This window comes from Vespula pensylvanica, chromosome 10, assembly GCF_014466175.1.
Source record: "Vespula pensylvanica isolate Volc-1 chromosome 10, ASM1446617v1, whole genome shotgun sequence".
In the NCBI taxonomy this organism is placed as follows: domain Eukaryota; kingdom Metazoa; phylum Arthropoda; class Insecta; order Hymenoptera; family Vespidae; genus Vespula; species Vespula pensylvanica.
The window spans coordinates 6,453,852-6,471,903 of record NC_057694.1 but is presented as its reverse complement, the minus strand read 5'-3'; the positions used below and the strand labels follow the sequence as shown (position 1 = coordinate 6,471,903).

At 26.3% G+C, this 18,052-nt stretch overlaps 3 protein-coding genes across 5 annotated transcripts; 1 reads left to right on the top strand and 2 right to left on the bottom strand.

Annotated features, from left to right (window-relative positions):
* Nucleotides 1-359: 359 nt before the first annotated feature.
* On the top strand, nt 360-3,038 carry LOC122632717 (DNA-dependent metalloprotease SPRTN). The gene is made up of 6 exons (XM_043819870.1): nt 360-380; nt 509-649; nt 740-900; nt 1,013-1,121; nt 1,190-1,309; nt 1,378-3,038. The coding sequence occupies exons 2-6, from the start codon at nt 551-553 to the stop codon at nt 2,845-2,847; spliced, it is 1,959 nt and encodes a 652-aa protein (XP_043675805.1). The 5' UTR covers nt 360-380; nt 509-550; the 3' UTR covers nt 2,848-3,038.
* A 35-nt stretch (nt 3,039-3,073) lies between these two features.
* On the bottom strand, nt 3,074-9,721 carry LOC122632714 (vitellogenin-like). 2 transcript variants are annotated; one of them, XM_043819866.1, is made up of 22 exons: nt 9,463-9,721; nt 8,937-9,169; nt 8,607-8,852; nt 8,328-8,486; nt 8,117-8,259; nt 7,896-8,043; nt 7,632-7,816; nt 7,240-7,559; nt 6,994-7,169; nt 6,690-6,907; nt 6,403-6,622; nt 6,101-6,302; nt 5,793-6,009; nt 5,571-5,728; nt 5,363-5,508; nt 5,150-5,283; nt 4,938-5,067; nt 4,674-4,856; nt 4,285-4,614; nt 3,920-4,175; nt 3,548-3,821; nt 3,074-3,429 (listed from the first exon to the last, which is right to left on the bottom strand). In XM_043819866.1, exons 1-22 carry the CDS (start codon nt 9,473-9,475, stop codon nt 3,258-3,260), a joined length of 4,263 nt encoding a protein of 1,420 aa, XP_043675801.1. In that variant the 5' UTR covers nt 9,476-9,721; the 3' UTR covers nt 3,074-3,257. The 2 variants fall into 2 exon arrangements, with proteins under 2 accessions (XP_043675801.1, XP_043675802.1); XM_043819867.1 differs by lacking the exon at nt 3,074-3,429 and having other exon boundaries at nt 3,679-3,864; nt 4,017-4,175; nt 9,463-9,720.
* An 826-nt stretch (nt 9,722-10,547) lies between these two features.
* On the bottom strand, nt 10,548-17,583 carry LOC122632715 (PAX3- and PAX7-binding protein 1). Of its 2 annotated transcripts, XM_043819868.1 has the most exons (17): nt 17,041-17,583; nt 16,724-16,964; nt 15,896-16,074; nt 15,084-15,240; nt 14,884-14,983; nt 14,610-14,764; nt 14,437-14,519; nt 14,141-14,340; nt 13,771-13,960; nt 12,833-12,956; nt 12,454-12,642; nt 12,074-12,273; nt 11,847-11,997; nt 11,563-11,758; nt 11,275-11,473; nt 11,056-11,174; nt 10,548-10,946 (listed from the first exon to the last, which is right to left on the bottom strand). In XM_043819868.1, the coding sequence occupies exons 2-17, from the start codon at nt 16,896-16,898 to the stop codon at nt 10,895-10,897; spliced, it is 2,469 nt and encodes an 822-aa protein (XP_043675803.1). In that variant the 5' UTR covers nt 16,899-16,964; nt 17,041-17,583; the 3' UTR covers nt 10,548-10,894. The 2 variants fall into 2 exon arrangements, with proteins under 2 accessions (XP_043675803.1, XP_043675804.1); XM_043819869.1 differs by lacking the exon at nt 17,041-17,583 and having other exon boundaries at nt 15,985-16,074; nt 16,724-16,775.
* Between the last annotated feature and the right edge of the window lie 469 nt (nt 17,584-18,052).

Here is an 18,052-nt window from a genome sequence, read left to right as displayed (position 1 = left end):
AATGCTTCAAATTTCAAATTTCGTACATAACCTATAAGTTTCTTAACGTAGATAATTATTATTTTAACTATGTGTATTTAGATTAATAAATAAATACAACACTAACCTTATTTTTACCGATTGAAGTAAACAAATATTTCCTGTAAATATCTATTAACAAATATAATCTAGAAATGATAAAGAAATAAAGAAATCATTGTTGTGACAAAGCAAAATTAAATACATTTTATGAAAAGAAAATGGATGTATAATAAATAATTTTTAAAATATTAACCAAGTTTCAGAAAAATATTAATTAATTATGTTAATTTCATTGTATTTTGAATTAATATATGAAAGTTTATTATATTAAACATTTGTTACGTGTTCTAAAAATTTTGGTAAAACTTTTTCATGTACTATGAAGTTATACGAGTAGTATGAACGATCATTTAAAATATCGAAAGGTTTAAACGAATTAGAATGTCCAAGAATTTGTATGGTGTTTAATGAAATGTGATTATTTCAGCTTAGTGCGAATATAAATGCTTCAAGAAAAGATTGCTAAAATATGAATTCACATAAAAATCGTGACTTGGAATTAGCATTAAATTTACATGACGAATTTAATATTGTTGGTATAACAGAAAATGCAATTATTCCGAAAGATGTAAATATGTTTCAAGTTTTTTATCTTATTAATGTTAACTCTTTTTATATTTATTATATTCCCATAATAAATTTAAATGTTTATTCACAGAAAAATAATAAACATTACAAACCAAAAACGTTAGTTGATCAAACATTAGAAATAATAGATCCAACCCCTAATATTTATACATTATTTATGCAATTTAATTCACGTTTTTTCTGGAATGTTTTATTATCTGTTGAGGTTAAATGGAGCAATAGAATGACAAGGTATAAATGATATTTGATACTCTATATATTTACTATATATTATTATTTATATATTATTTACTATATATTATTTATATATTATTTACTATATACTATATATTATTTACTACAGCTGTGCAGGAGTATGTTCTTATCACCCACGAAATAAAGAATGTATAATTTCTCTCAGTGTTCCATTACTTAAACTAAGGCCAAGAAAAGACCTTGTCGAAACATTATTGGTAATGTTCATTTTCTTGATGAAATTAAATTTCAAGTTGCAAAATAATAATCATTTTTATCATTTTAGCATGAAATGATTCATGGTTATTTATTTTTAACTAACAATAATCGCGATAGAGATGGACATGGACCAGAATTTTGCAAACATATGCGTAGAATAAATAAAGAGGCAGGAACGAACATAACGGTATGTAAATGTTGATAAATAAATAGTTGTATAGTTTACCATAGTAATAATATTGTATATATTTTCAGATATATCATACTTTTCATGATGAAGTTAAATTGTATCAACAACATTGGTGGAGGTGCAATGGTCCTTGTTATAAAAGGCCTCCATATTTTGGAACTGTACGTAGAGCTATGAACCGTGCACCAGGCCCATCAGATTTTTGGTGGAGAGAACATCAACGAAGTTGTGGTGGACAGTTCATAAAAATCAAGGAGCCAGAAAATTTTAAAACTAGAAATACAAAGAATAATCAAAAATCGAAAATGATATCCAAAAATACTCAAAAGGAAAATAGTCTAACTGATTGGCTAAAAAATAGTAATAGTCCACAAGATAAATTTAATAATATATCTAGATCAAAAATTTTATCTATATCAAAAATTTCTAACACAGAAAATGAAAAGATCAATATTTATACCAGTACTCCTCTTAATAAAAAAATAAATAATGAACTGTTAGATAGCAATCTAAAGAAACTTGGTAATAATACAAATAATGTTCATGGATGGGGTGTAGGAGGACCAAACAGTTCATCTGCTTCTAAAGTAATTAACAAAAATCATACTCCTAAATATTCTTATTCAGGTCAAGTAGGAGGTTCTAAAATCGGTAAAAGCAATTTATTAGATAAATTTTATATAAAAAGTAATAATCAGCAACGAACGTCATCACAACAGAAGACATCATCAAATGATAAAACTAATACAAAACAAAGAGTTATAAAATCTGTTCAAGGAACCACAAGTGCAAATCAAAGTGATGCTTTAAACCAAGATGTCAGTCATCTTGTAAATTGTCCTATTTGTCAGGTTACTGTTTCTGTTAATATTATTAACGAACATCTAGATTCGTGTTTAGATAATAAAGATAAGAAAAAGTCATATGATGTAAAAAATACTCCACAACATTGTAATGTTGATAGTCAAATGGATACTTCATTAATGGAAAATACTATCTTTATTACTCCTAAACGGAGTTATGTAATGCATACATCATCAACAAAACGACAAAAACTAGATAATTTACATAAGTCCGATTTCACAGATTGTCCAGTATGCCATATGAGCTTTAAGATTACTGATATTTATAACCATCTTGACACATGTCTTCCAGAACAACGTCTGTCAAATTCATCACCTAATACAATAATTATTAATAGTTCTTCAGATTCTGAATCACCTAATAGTATATTTATTGATAGTCCTACTATAAAGACAAACGCACAATCTGATTATAGAAAAAATAGCACTATACGTGATATTCAAAAATGTTTAATTTGTAACGCAATCATTCCATCTACAATATCATTAAATGATCATTTAGAAGAATGTATTGGAACAATGTTTAATGATGAATCTATATCATGCATTGATGATAACAATGATAATTTAGAAGAAGTTCGTGCAACAGATCAAAAGTATCCTTGTCCTTTGTGCATGGAATTATTTACAGAAAATATTATGAATGAACATTTGGATACATGCCTTAAATAAAAATATTTGTAATTTAATAGATGTAATAGATATAATAGATATATTGAATTGAAAATGAAGACATGAAAAATAATATTCTGTTTAATGATATTGCGGTATTACAGAAGATTATATAACATTCATAAAGAAAAGTACTTCTTTTAATCATAGAACTATATATAAAAAATCATCAAAAGCTTTTCTTTTTTATTTTATAGAAACATATTTTAATATTACACTTATTTAAATTTAATCTTAAAAATATATTTAATATTGAGTGATATACAACATAATTACCATTCTGTTTTGTACTCTAATATATTAACATACATCATAATATTTACATTAGAACATTAAGAGCAATTTATAATATTCTTGTATTTATATAATATATAATATTTTGTTCCATATAAATAAAATTATAAATCACTCTATAATTCTTCATAAAAATTATTTGTAATAGAACTATTAACTGTACACATACCACAACTGAATTCGGTTAAATAAGTAGGAAACAAAAGTAAAACTTGTTTTTGCGTCCAATGCATAAATAAAAGAATATTAGGAAACAATATGTCAACAGATTCATCGCGCAATTTTATCCTGCAACATAATTTCTTATTATTAAACTTCATATTGTAATTGAACAATTGAAACTATCAGTATTATTTCAAATATCAGTATTATTTTATTATAATACTTATTAACAACAATTGCATACCATTTAGATCCAAATTTTTGGAATACGTGCTTTTCTAATGGTACATGTGATGTAGCATTATATACACGTCCACCATTGAAATATTGAATTATCTTTATAGTACCTGTCTCATCAGTAATAAATACATCTATTACATTATTTTTTGAAGCTCTAAGAGCAAATCTTGGATTATCATCATAGCATTGACCAAGTAATAATATATTTTTATGTGAGTTAAATACAATTGTGGTATTGTAAATTGATCGTACAATATTTGGTTCTATAATACATGTGCCTATTGATGGTAAAAGAATATTTAGAGTTTTATTTTAACGTGCCTAAAAAGAAAGAATATATATCATTGTTAATAAATAAATATATATAAAAACTTACTAAAAAATGAATGAAAAAGAACACTATCCATATATCTATGGATTCGTGTTCGTATTAAAAAATTTTCAATGAAATTAGAATCATATTGTATAGTCACTTTATTCGAATCTAATTCCAGTTCACTACTGTCAGAATTTTTAGGAAAGACTGCACTTAAAAGAAATTGCCCAGAATTATTGGTATAATTACTGTTCCCACCAAATAGTTCATATACGGCTCTTAACTTCCACACGATTTTTGACAGTGGCTCTGGTAACTGTTGATAATATTATTATATATAGTAAATAGAAAGAGAAATTTAATTAACAATGTTAATAACATATACATTATGAATAATTTTAACAAATCTATTTGTATCTACTTACGTTTTCGTAGTTAAAAAAAAATTGATACTTTCTTAAGATAGATAATTCCTTCGAAGCTTCATAACAAGTATCAGTGTATGGAACGTAATTTCTTTTTTTTAACTCTTTACGGCATTGATCATAAGGCCATTTTTCTTTTTGACTTTCTTCAACTTGTGCTTTACTAACTTCACCAACCAAATTTAATATGATTGACGAACCACTACATTTACCTTTAGCAGTATCAGATGGTCCCCAAACAAGAACTAATTTTAATTTGGAAGGAGAAGGAGGATTTACATTTAAAAAGTCCCATTCCCAATCCATTTCTCTATCAGCTTCTATACAAAACTAAAAAGAATATATTGAAATGCATATGTGTTACAACTATTCATATACTTCTAAATTACCTTCATAATTTTTTCATCAGATGTAATTTTAGTTGCCTTGATTTTAAGACTGTCCGAAATCCAACTAGTAGTATCATAAAGAGCAGCTAAATTCCATTGATATAAAACACGTTGAGAATTAAGTTCACGATTTGTCAAAGATATCATGTGATGTCTATTATTTTTTACATATTCAAATTTTACCTATTTAGCAAAAAATATTTAAGACAACGTTTATGCGAATCAATAAATTATTATTTATGAATGATTTCATTTTATACCAACTTGAGTTTGCACCAATGCATCAAATGGTTCTACATAAACAGTTAATCCACAGCTACCTTTTGGTGGTACATATGTAAAATAATCTAAAAGATGTACTGCTGCCAAAACTATTTTCATGCCTGGCCAAATCCTTAAATTATAAATAATAAATATAGGTCATTTATATAAACAATGTAATAATTAAAATTTGATATAAATGAAATAAAACTTACTGGTAATTAGCTTGGTGGGATGATAATATATCTGTTATTACTTTTTCTCGTGATATTGCACTTTCACAATCAAAAAGTTTCGTGAGTACTTTTCCTCCCAACTCAGGGAATCCAAATTCAAATAAATTTATTGTCTAGATAAAAATATTTATTGATATTTTTATTATCTTTTATGTAAATATTAGATATATTATAATTTGAATAAGAGTTTACCTTCAATTTATTTATTGGTAATTCTCTTCTAACTGTATATGATATCGGACAATTAGGACAAATAGCTTTTAACTTTGTTTGGGTTTTAGTTCCTCTTATATGAGTAACTGTTCTCACATGAGCAACAACTCCCATTTTAAAATGTTCTGAAAATATAAATATAGTAACTGTATATGTCAATATTTAAAAAATAAAAGGGTCAATATACCTCCTGGTGTATTATATGTGATAAATGGTCTCTCATCTAATCCAATCGTAATATTAATAGGAAGATATCCATGGATAGATTGTGCTCTCTCTGCTGCATGCCACAAATCAACCAATGGATTATAATTTTCAATTATTTCACTTCCATGAATGGACGTTCTAAGAATATATATTAAAATAAAAAATTTTTGTAAAATTTCAACATAACAAAGTTAGTATGTACCTTAATATAACATGATTATTACGTCCAATATCTGAATGTATAAAATTTCCTCTCATTGAAAATAATGATGTTGCTGTCATGCTAAGTCTTACATTTGTACCCATATCTGTTACTTGTACTGATTCCATAGTTATAGGGATATTGATTCGTTGTTGATTAATATGAAATTCTGTATTTTGGTAGATTTGATATATATTATCAGGTAACGAAGCTAAATCTAGAAAACAATATTAAATATAACTTATTTCTCTTATTATATATAAAAGAATTATTCGGTATTAGTAATAAATTAAATATAATATACTGACATTGAACAATTTTTGCAATATTTGTATGATTTAAATGTAAACATAAAACAGTCTTTTGTTGGACTTGTGCAATTATTTCTAAATGCACTGGTGCAATTTCTTTTCTATCTAATTTATATTGATTCAGTATATCTTTAACTTGTGTTGGATTTTCAAGATAAGTTGATAAGGAATGTAGAAGACCTTCTGCTTTGATATACAACTATAAATAATATGCACATTATAAATAAAAGTAATCAATAATATAAATATATGTGACATTGATATATTTTTTAAATGTAATAACTAGATATTATACTTACAGATACATGATTTATAGTAGTACCACTCCCATAATTATTCAAAGTAACATACATTGCTTCTGGTATATTTGTAGCTGGATTTGCTATAACAATACCATGAAGCATGGCTCCAAATTTTCTGTATGTATCTTTATAGTCGAACAGATAATTACCAGTTAGTAATAATTTATTATTAGATGGTTTACGAAGTACACGTGTAAATTGTGCTGCTATACTTCCCCTGAATAAAAAAAAATAATTACAACATAAAACAAAATATATACATATTTAAAATAATTTCTACATACATGTGAAGATAACAGGGATATGTTGTCTGCTCCATAGATTTTAGGGTTGTATAAAAATAATTATATAAATGTAGATTTGGTTCAGTTTTCATATACCAATATAAGGATATTAATCTACTTGGTGTTGGATTAGAAACAATTAACAATGTCAATGCAGCTATTCTCATTTCTAAATGCTCGGTCTTATTTACCAACATTGGCCAGTACACAGGATATATCTATGCATAAAAGAATGTATAATAAAATATCCAACAATGTGTATTTCAATAATAAAATATATATAAAATTTTATAGATTTTCTTACAATTTCTGGTCTTAAAGGTGCAGATGGGAGAGATGCCCAAGCTGCAAGTACACGAAAATGACGTGATTCTGCATTTTTCCCACTTGCTATAGATTCCAAAAATTCAACTACTCTTCCTAATTGTATATTTGCCAAACCTTCCAACCATATCATTTTTTTTTCATACTCAGTACTTTCTAGAAAATATTTCAATATTAATGTCATTATATTATTTAGACTTAAATTAAAAGAACTCTGTAAGCATACCTGTAAATTTATCAAGATAGAAACGTACGTAATCGTCAAGTATTTCGTACGAACAGTATACAAGACATATTTTATAAATTAATGTACCATATGAAAGAATGGCAGTATTCTGAATTTCTGTAGAAATTTCTCTTTCTAAACTTAGAAGTGGTCGTAAAGTTACTAATAATTGTACATCTGGCTTCCTAATATGAAATGGTAATTGAGTTAGAAGTTGTATTGCTATTATATCTGATACTTTATGACTTTGAATTAAATCAAATATAAACAAAGCAGAGTCTTTACTTCCAATTTGTGGAAGTGCTTCCAAAAACATATTCCTACAACAATTAAAATAATATTTACATTATTCTATATAAATAAAATATAAAAAAAATATTATTTTTTTATACCGTATTGTTTCTTCTTTGTAACTAGTTCCTGAAATATTATTGTATGCGATTTCTAAATCAGTACGGTCTAACATTCCAAGATAATAGAGAAGAATAGAAATAGTTGTGTTATGTAGATTATTTGTTTCAGTATCTAAACCAGGAGTCTCAAGTGTTTGGCTTAATCGATCTAATAAGTTTCCTATCTGTAAAAATGAAATATTTTTGTTAAAAAAATAAAAGAACGCAATATCAAAATAAATGATAAAATAAAATATAACTTACAACTTTAAAAATACTATCTTTATCAAGTACTCCTCTACCTTGTGTCAAATCTTCCTCTGGCAATTCATGTTGCAAAGTTACAGTATGTGGATTGTACAATGAAATTTGATTCACTGTGTCTTGTACAGTAATTAATCGAAGATTCTGCCTACAGACTCCACATAGATATTATTCTATTATTATTAAACAATAAATTTTATAGAAACAAAGAAACAATATACCTTGAAAAATAAAAATGTGCTTCGCCAAAACTTTGAAATGGTTGTACATAAATTCCTCCTGTTGCATTAATATATAAAATATCTTGTACAGTGTTATTATATCTCACATAATATAATCGTTCGCTAGATTTTAAAATGGGATCCTAAAGAATTTGTATACATAAATAAACTTTTTAATAATTAGAAAAATAAATGGTATGTTAAAACCCACTTGTTCAGAATGAGGACATTGCATTCTTGGAACATTGGTCCAAAATCGAAAAGGTTGACCAATACAAGTCCGTGGATCTAAAGATTTTCTAATTATTTTTTCATTATCGTTCTCACTACTTACAACATATTCTATGTTGCATTGACCATAATGGTTTATCTACAAATACATTAAAAAATAAATCATCATTTCCAAAAAAGTGTATAATTATCTTCCTCTCTATTTGAATATTATTATAATAATTTGTAAATGATATATTATGATATTATAACAACTTGCTTCCATAGAATGGAACGCTGCTTCCTTTTCAATAGTAGAGAGATCCAGTTGTAATATTCCTACTATACTGCGCTTTATATTTGTAACCCAAACAGGTTCATTTTGTATAGTGAAATTTTCTACAAGTCCCATTTTATATGTGACTTCAAAAGGCATTAAAAGATCTTCAGCACTTTCGTTAATATCTATATCTTCTCCTTTTTCTCCAATTTTTCCATTCCAGATATTCATTTTTAACGATTGAAACTGTTTATAAAATTCATATATATTACAGTATCATATTTTTTGCTTAAAATTAAAAATAATATTTTAAAGTCTGTAAAAAAATACCTGCATTACTGCAACATTTTCTCTTGCTTGAATTATAAGTATTCCATTTAAACCCCATGAAGATGTAGCACTGGATGGTAATAAGACACCTGAACTAGAAGTAGCATTATACAAATATCTATATTCCTTTTCTGGGGTAAATAAACCGTATATTGGTTGTATGCTGCATAGTAATATAATAACAAAAATTCTTCTTAGTTTCCATGCAAGAAAATATTTAACAAAATTGTTATCTACAAAACAAAAATAATATATACATATATACATATATAGAAAGAGAGAGAAAGAGAGAGAGAGAAAGAGAGAAAGAGAGAGAAATAAAATACAAATGTGTAAAATATATAATTATATGTAAAATATTAAATTATATTTTATGCTTTACTGATATCCATTTTACTTAAATATTAACATCATAATGTTTCCATAATCGTTATAAGTTAAAAAATTTCGTATTATAATAACACTAAATTCATTCATTAAAAAAATACTAATCTAATAAATATAAAGAAAGAAAAATAAATTATACCTGTAATACTCATGATGTATGTGATCGTAACTCAACTAAAATGAACTGAGTTCATGGAAGTCAAAAGATGACCCTTACATCTCCTATCTCTGTGACCCACAAATACGTTGTATTAATCATTTATGTATGTTTATCCTCTCAATAAATTATCTGTCATGGTATAGACTGTGTATATCATATTATCTTTGCTTTTCTACATAATCTTTATAAAATAGAAAGAAAATAAATACAAGATAGAGATTTTAAAAATTGATACAACATTGTAAACTTTTAACGAAATATAACGTCACTTATGTACCGTCCATACGTTGAGTATATTCATTATTATACGCAAAACGGAATAAATTCTTTTTAAATATTCGTATATCTCCTTCGTTTTTATTCATTATTATCATTGAATAAAACAAGGCTAATGAGAGTAAATAACTTCAATGATGATGTGTTCGATGCAACTAAAGCAACTCCTAGTATTACCAAAGCAGATAGCTATTGATAAATAATCATATCTACTATATAAAATAATATGTATATATAATCATCTAAAAAAATATCATTAAACGATTCATTAAATGATAATAAAATTAGCAATAATTTAAGTTAGCAGATACCAACGAAAATATGATGTTATATCATATAAAATAGCATGGCATGTATTATGATATATTATGGTGATTACAATGATTAATTAACGTAAACTTAATATATATATATGATACTTAAAATATATATATATATATATATGACTTATAATTATTTTAAATTTAAAAAAAAAGAGGCATTTTGTGTTATTATCAATATATGTACACACATACACGCACACACTCTCACGAACGCGCCACACACGCACGCTATTTTATCATTGACACATCATACAAAGAAATTGTATACTATTGCATAGTATTTTTTTTGTAATTCAACACTGGTGCATGTTTATACTATATAATAAGTCTTTTCTTTTTTTTTTTTTTTTAATTTATTTAGATATGAAAATAGATAAAGAAACATGAAAGAAAATTCATGTTTTTTTATTTAGCCAAGATAACTAATGGTACACACTATTTAATGCTTTCTAAAGAAAAACATTGTTTAAGAGATATTAAATATTTACAATTTTATTTTTTAATGTGCACCATATTATATACAATTGTAGCAAGTGTATTATTTTTATTTATCTTTCGTTTTTATGTCTAAAGATGTGTTATATAGTGCCTGAGTTACTACTATATAAAATAATATGTATTGCGCGCGTAATATATATATATATATATATATATATATATATATATATATATTATACATCTAATTGTAATTGTACTACAATGTATACTATATAATATTTTCTTATCTCTAAGTGTATAAAACTATGGATGGGTAACAATTATTAATTATAAAATGTAAATAAATGATACTAAGAACATTCTACCTTATTATATTACAAAGGTTTAATTATCTTCAGGATGGATTTAGAATATTCCCAAGCTTCACTAAAACATTTAATTCAATTGTATTTTAGTACTTCTAAAATTGAAGGATCATTACGTATATATTTTTATACAAATAAAAATGAAATAAATATATTTTTCTTTGACTTACTTATGTGCTGGATTCGCTTGGTCTAATTGCTCACTCAATTGTTGAATAAGAGTGGCAAACATTCTAAGATGTTCTATTGTTTCACCTTGCAACCAAGCTCGTGGTAAAGTACTCATAATCTGTATAAAAATATTATTTATGTATTTATAATATGTTATCAAAAGTTACTGGTCAATATATATATTTGTATGTTAGATTTTATTGCACTAAAATAATTACCATATTCGCCTTAAAAAGTGCATCTGGTGCAGATGAGACTCGTAAGCCAGCCAAAAGATATCGATTTAATAGCGATCCTAATGCTAAATTTTTTAATTGTGCATCTCCAAGAAGACCTTGCCAACTTAATAAATTTCGTAATAACTTTACTGCCATTGCAAATTGTCGTTGAAAAAATTGGTGCCTATTATCCAAAATTCTAAAAATAACATGATATAAATAAACATTATTAGTTTAGCTGAAAACACTATAAGTCAAGATTTATTTAACTGAATTAATTATATTTACTGTTTAGGAAAAATTGGTATAAAAACATCATTTTCAACAGCAGCTTTTACTTTTTCTAATATGGCATTAAATAATGATTCTAACGGTTTACTTGTATCGTTCAAGTTTGGATAATCTCTAATAAGTCGATTTACTGTACCAACGAGACGTAATGTTTGAGAAGTAGACATTGGATCCCAAATTTTTTCTACGATAGCTAAAAATTATAAAATAAATAAAATTTTTTATTAATAGTTTTAAATGAGTATTAATTTCAATAAATAAAATGTGTAATTAGTTATTACCTGTTAATTTAGGTATTACAACTTTTTCAACAGTAAGCGGTACTAATCTTACGTCAGGGTCTCGTTTCAATGAATCTTCTGTTTCTTTTTTATCTAATGCATATAATAGTAACGTATTATACCACTTCGTTCTTTCTATATCAGCACTCTCCTAGTAATTAAATATAAAATATAAATATGTTTTATTATTAAGAAAAAATTTTTTTAAAGACGTATAAATGAATTACCATGATAGGATTCCAGGTTATTAATTGCAATCTTATAAGAGGTGATAAAATTTTGGGTATACATAAAGATACATAAGCTTCCATATAAGCATCTATATCAGTTTCTCTCCATAATTCCAACTTCGTTAAAATACCTCTTAGTGTACAATAATCATCCATTACATCAGCAAATATTTCTTTTCCTTCCTTATCAATTTCCTCTAAAAATAACAAAATAAAAGATATATATAATATATGTTTGAATATTTTTTTAAACTAATTCAATTGAAAAATTAATAAAATACAAACACGTGATAATATAATGCATATTATTTTATCTCGTGAAATCATTTTTGAGAAGATGAAGGAGAAAATGTGAATGTTTAAAATAAATATACAACCTTTTGCTTGTTTAAATGCAAGATTTTGTTGTTCAGTGACCTCATCATCACTGGACATGCCATCTATATGCTTTGGTAGTGTCGGTGCTAATTCTCTAGCTCTTCTACGACGTGCTCGTCTACCTTCCCTTTCCGTAACTCGTCGAATACGTGCTTCGACTTCTGGACCTCTTCTTATTGCTTGACCTCCTGTAAAGTAATCATGTTATAATACCTATATGCATAAATGAAATAATTTAAATAATACAAAGAAACAGTTGCAAGAAATATTTTCAAAATAATACGACAAAATATAATTATTAGTAGTTCTATTATAGAGGTGTTATTTAGTTAATTTAATAAACAATTGTAACATTTAATAATTACTGAAATAACTGACTTGCTGCAGTTGTAATTTCTTCGGCTTGATCTCTCGTATCTTGTCTTCTTCTTTCCATTAGTTCTATTGAGCGTTCTCCGTATAGATCTAGCCAACGTTGCTCCAATCCAATAACCAAAGGCAGCTAACAAAAAATGATATATTAAAATTCGCACGTTACAACAATTTAACATTGAATATATGCTCCAGAAAATATATATATTCTTTATAGTAATATATATTTTATGGGTTTTTATTTTTTTTTGTGTTTATTTTATTTATTTTTTTCTATAACAACAATATTTTATAAATTTCGCTAGCACGCGAAAAATATCATTTTATCACGATACTCTCTCTCTTCTCTTTTTTTTATATGTGAGCATACAAATTTTTAATTGAAACTACTTACCACACTTTTGTAATATATATTCATTTATATATACTCAAAAATTATACTAATTTCTATGTTATACATTTCTAAAAATACAGAGAAGATTTTGACCCCCGGCAATACAAACGATATAAACGGGAAAAAATAGATAAATGGATAAATAGATTTCTTTACTTAATGGAATAATTACTAACGTGATTGCTACCTTCTTCCTTCTATACGTGTATTTTATGTGATATCTACCTTATTACTGCATTCATTTCAAGAAAAAAAGAAATAAATATATATACAATAAATATGAATAAATATACATAAATAATCTAATATATAAATTCAACATTACATTCTAATATATCTTGAGCTTTGCTCTAGCTATAAAAGATATATATAAATGGTCATCTGTTTGTATAAATCATTCACTTATATTCTTTGAAAAAAATTGATTCCTTTTAAATATTCCATTATAACAAATGATAATATTAAATCGACTGAATGATCTGAACAGTCGTTACAGTCTGCATGGAAAACCCCCGTGCACGTAAAAAAACGTGAGAGCGTATAAACCCACCTTCTCATCAAGACACTCTACCAAGTCAGTGACATACCCACGCAACTCTTGGTAATATCTGAAGCGTTGTGCAAGCTGCGGCGCACGAGCTTCGCCTTCATCCAATTCTTTCACAGTCTGCTCTAATTCCTGTTCAAGTTGATGTTGATCTAATTGATGACGCGAATGTACTTCTCGTAAACTATCCAACCTATAAATTTTCATTCATTCATATTATATAATATATATATTATATTGTATATAACAATACATTTGAAATATACAACATATGTATATATATATATATATATATATATATAACTAATATATAACTAATACATATGTATTAGTTGTTTTTATAGATAAAGTAAATTGAAAAAAGAAATAAAACCTTGCACGCATTTTATTAATAACTTCTTGCGGAGTAATTGGCACTACTTTCGTTGGATCTGGTGGTTGAATGGTTGGTGGAGGTGGTGGTGCTGGCATCATAACCATTTCTAATGGTACTCCGGGTGCAACCATTTGATTTACATTTAATCCTAACGAGAACTGTTGTTGTATCATGGAATCTTGATGAGCTGCTGCAATCTGTATTATAAAACTCATTTTTACCAATATTCTATTACAAAACTAAGCTTTGTCATCTTTACACAGAGGTAAAATATAAAAGAAAATAATTTTTACCTGAGCACCTGTAACACCCTTTCGAATTTGTTGAGCTTCCCATTCTTCTTCTTCATTTTCATTCTCACTTTCTTCAGCAGAAACTAAAGAAAGAAAAAAAAAAAATCATATGACAATTTTCTAAATCTTTTTTTAACTTTCATATTAATTAATCTTTATAATATATTACTTACTTTTACTTGAAACTTGAGATGCAAGAAAAGCTTCTCTCCTCTTCTCTTTATCTCGTGCTTCCGTATTGACAGTCATATCAATACGATCTTGAGAATCATCGTCGCTTCTATCATGATCTTCTTCTCTAATTAACCGTGATTTTCCTTTCTCATCACTGCATAGAATGTATATATATATATATATATATATATATATATATATATATATATATAATTCGTTAAGTATTTACATCTAAGTATTAACAATCATCTATATTATTTCAATAATGATTACCTTGGTTCATCTAAAGGAATATAATCAGTTCCCAACTCCCTAGCCTTTTGTCTACGTTTTCTAGCTGCATGTATCATAGCAGCATCAGGTATACAGCCACCTGGAAAATATGGATATTAAAATAAGACATAAGAAAAAAACTATTTAATCTTATTTATTATATATCTATGAATATGTATGCATGCACGCATTCAACTCACTTTCAAGCAGTATCTTCATGGTATCAGCTTTATCAGTATTTTTTCGAAATTTATGAGAACGAGACTCATCTTCTTCATCAGATGTATAATCGTCCTTGCCTGCTGCCAATGCAGCTCTTCCATTTAATATCAGTGGTCCAGTATTTTTTATTTTAACCTGTTAATAAAAAATATATTTTTATATTAAAGATTTCTTAACAGAATAATACAAATTACTATTTTTGAAAACAAAATTGAAATAGTGACAAATTGTAGTTATTTGTAGAGCTTTATAGCATGCTTCTTTAATAAAAAGATAAGCTGACAATAGATATGAGAAATATATAAGTGAAAATCTTGAAAAGATTGAAATTATTAATATCTGAGAATATATACATATATACATATATATATATATACAAATATTTTATAGATAGTAAGAGTACACAGTTGCGTCTTTTCTTGCTATCATGAATAAACAATATAATTTATTTGAAAATAATAATATATGAACCACATATAAATACAAGACTGGCTATTCATTTAAAATTGATAAAATTTCATTATTGAAGATTATTTGATTTGTGCAATACCTTGATATTATGTACACAAATATGAAATATTATTTTATATATATCCTGTATTATAAAACTCAATTATCCATTCTATCAAAATAAAATTTATAAATAATACAGGTAATAATGAACATGTCTTCTCGTTGTATATACCCCTTGAGTGTGTGTCAAATATATACTTTAAGACGCAATAAACTGATACTTGAATATAAATTGGAGAAATTCTAATAATAATAATACATCATAGAGATAGCTTACTACTAGATCATCTGTCTTTATTTCTAAATCTTTTTCCTGTTTAATGGACATGTTTGCTTGCTCAGAGTCCACTTGCATTTTCTCTTCACCTTTCTTTTTTCTCCTTTCGTGATCTAGTTGTTTCATCAGTTTTTTGCTCCTTGAAGATTTCTTCACCTTAAAAACTTCTCCATCATCCGCTAAAAAAATCAATAAATTTCATTAAACAGTGGAATATAATTATTGAAATTAACATTAATTGTTGCATTAATCCTGAATCGTTTGACATACTAAAAATTCTTTAGAAATTCATAAATTAAAGCATGAATTTTTTATATCCAAGATATTTTAGGATATAAAATATTTCTCTTCCATTAATTTATATCGCAAATCATAAAATTTTATGTTTATTGATTACAATATTTATAATAAAGTCATAAGATTATAGAAGCATATATATAAGATACGTACAATTTCATAAATATCTAACCTGTATAATTAAATTTAAACTTAATTATATCATTTTAATGACAATTTAGTTAATTTATTACAAAATAAACTTTTTAACATGAAATTAAAAAGAACTATTAAACTATTAATATTATATATTATTATATTTATACGAATCAAATCCTTAGCTTGTTACATTGAACATATCGTACAAATACATTTGATTTCATAATGTAAAAATAATATAAAAAAAAAAAAAAAAGAAAATAAAAAAAATAAACTTTGATAAGCTATTATCACAATTTTTGATAATAGAAATATCTTTCAATATTGTTGTTCTATATCCTTATACAATAAATTAATATTTATATTTTATGCAATAATAGATGTTACACTTACCTTCTTCTAGCTCCTCTCCAAAGCTAAGGAGCGTTTGTTTTGGTTTGTCTTTCTTCTTAGCTTTTACTTTGACAGGTTGAGTATCTTCAATTTCCATCCTGTTTTCATTATCCTCGTCCTCGTCATTGAAAGGTCGCCGACGAATATTCCGTTTTGGTTTATTAAATAATGACATTGTTAACACAGCAATAGTGGTAGCCAACCAACCTGAGATTTTAACTTGACCTATACACTAATTCAGCTGAAATTGAAATACCAATAAAAAATTGCAATTAACGAAAAAGAATATATGAAAATAAAGATATTGTACCACATACATTTGCACCTATTCTCGAAGATATTTTTCTACTAAGTACACGATGATGGCGATAACTCGTCCATACGAGACTTCACGATGCGAGTCGATCTTAGAATGTAAAAATGTAGAGGATAACTTCCTAATTCTAACCAAAAATGAAAAATATAATGGAGATTAACAACCAATGAAAATGTTTTCTACATATTGTGACATACACACACACATAAACATTTGGACAAGTCGCGTCGGTAAAACGACGATAGCGACGCCTATGTGCAAATATTGCACTTCGCGACAGAGTCAATAAAAAGCACATGAGTTGTCAGAATATAGGAACATTTCAATATCTTGTCTAGTCCTAATGAAGGACGAACAATTAGAAAGAACTAAGACGTAAAGAACAGAGATGCGATTGTATATAAAGGAAAAATAAAGTTTTTATTACAGTTCCTTTTTTTTCTATTGTAGATATCGAATAATGTTTCCAGAAATCTGAACTAAATATACCACTAAATAATTTCAATGTAGTAAAGCTTTATTCCACCTTAAATAAATAATAATCGTCTCTGTCTCCGTCTCCGTCTCCTTTATTGCACTTTTGTTCTCAAATAGTTAATTCTCTCTTGATCGACACCAAAATGAAGAGTTCTCCATAAAATCAACTCTCTCTAGACGAAATGCTGATAATATTTTTATATTACCGATGACACATGCGACACCTAGCGCCTTTGCAGCGAAACATGATGTTGGTTTAAGGGCATTACTAGTATCATATTTTTCTATTATTTTTCAACCACATTTTTTATCCCCTTATTATTGGTAAATCTTATCGTATTTATATAGTAAATCAAATGTTCTAACCATTAATTTTGGAAAAGCAAAGTCGATTATAATTGAATCGCATATGTAATAACGACAATTTCAAGACATACATACAAGACAAAAAAAGACGTATCTTTCATGAAATAGAAATCCTCAGATTATTATTTCTTGATTGAGAAAAAAGTATAACAATTTATTGCAATTCTAAA

Coding starts and splice junctions, on each gene's coding strand:
- LOC122632717 (XM_043819870.1), top strand. CDS start 551: ATGAATTCACATAAAAATCGTGACTTGGAATTAGCATTAAATTTACAT. Junction 650..739: donor ATGCAATTATTCCGAAAGAT/GTAAATATGTTT, acceptor GTTTATTCACAG/AAAAATAATAAACATTACAA. Junction 1,122..1,189: donor ACCTTGTCGAAACATTATTG/GTAATGTTCATT, acceptor TTATCATTTTAG/CATGAAATGATTCATGGTTA.
- LOC122632714 (XM_043819866.1), bottom strand. Junction 7,817..7,895: donor AAGATAGTATTTTTAAAGTT/GTAAGTTATATT, acceptor TCATTTTTACAG/ATAGGAAACTTATTAGATCG. Junction 6,623..6,689: donor TATCCCTGTTATCTTCACAT/GTATGTAGAAAT, acceptor TTTTTTATTCAG/GGGAAGTATAGCAGCACAAT.
- LOC122632715 (XM_043819868.1), bottom strand. CDS start 16,898: ATGTCATTATTTAATAAACCAAAACGGAATATTCGTCGGCGACCTTTC. Junction 16,075..16,723: donor TGGAGAGGAGCTAGAAGAAG/GTAAGTGTAACA, acceptor TGATTTTTTTAG/CGGATGATGGAGAAGTTTTT. Junction 12,274..12,453: donor TGCATTTAAACAAGCAAAAG/GTTGTATATTTA, acceptor TGTTATTTTTAG/AGGAAATTGATAAGGAAGGA.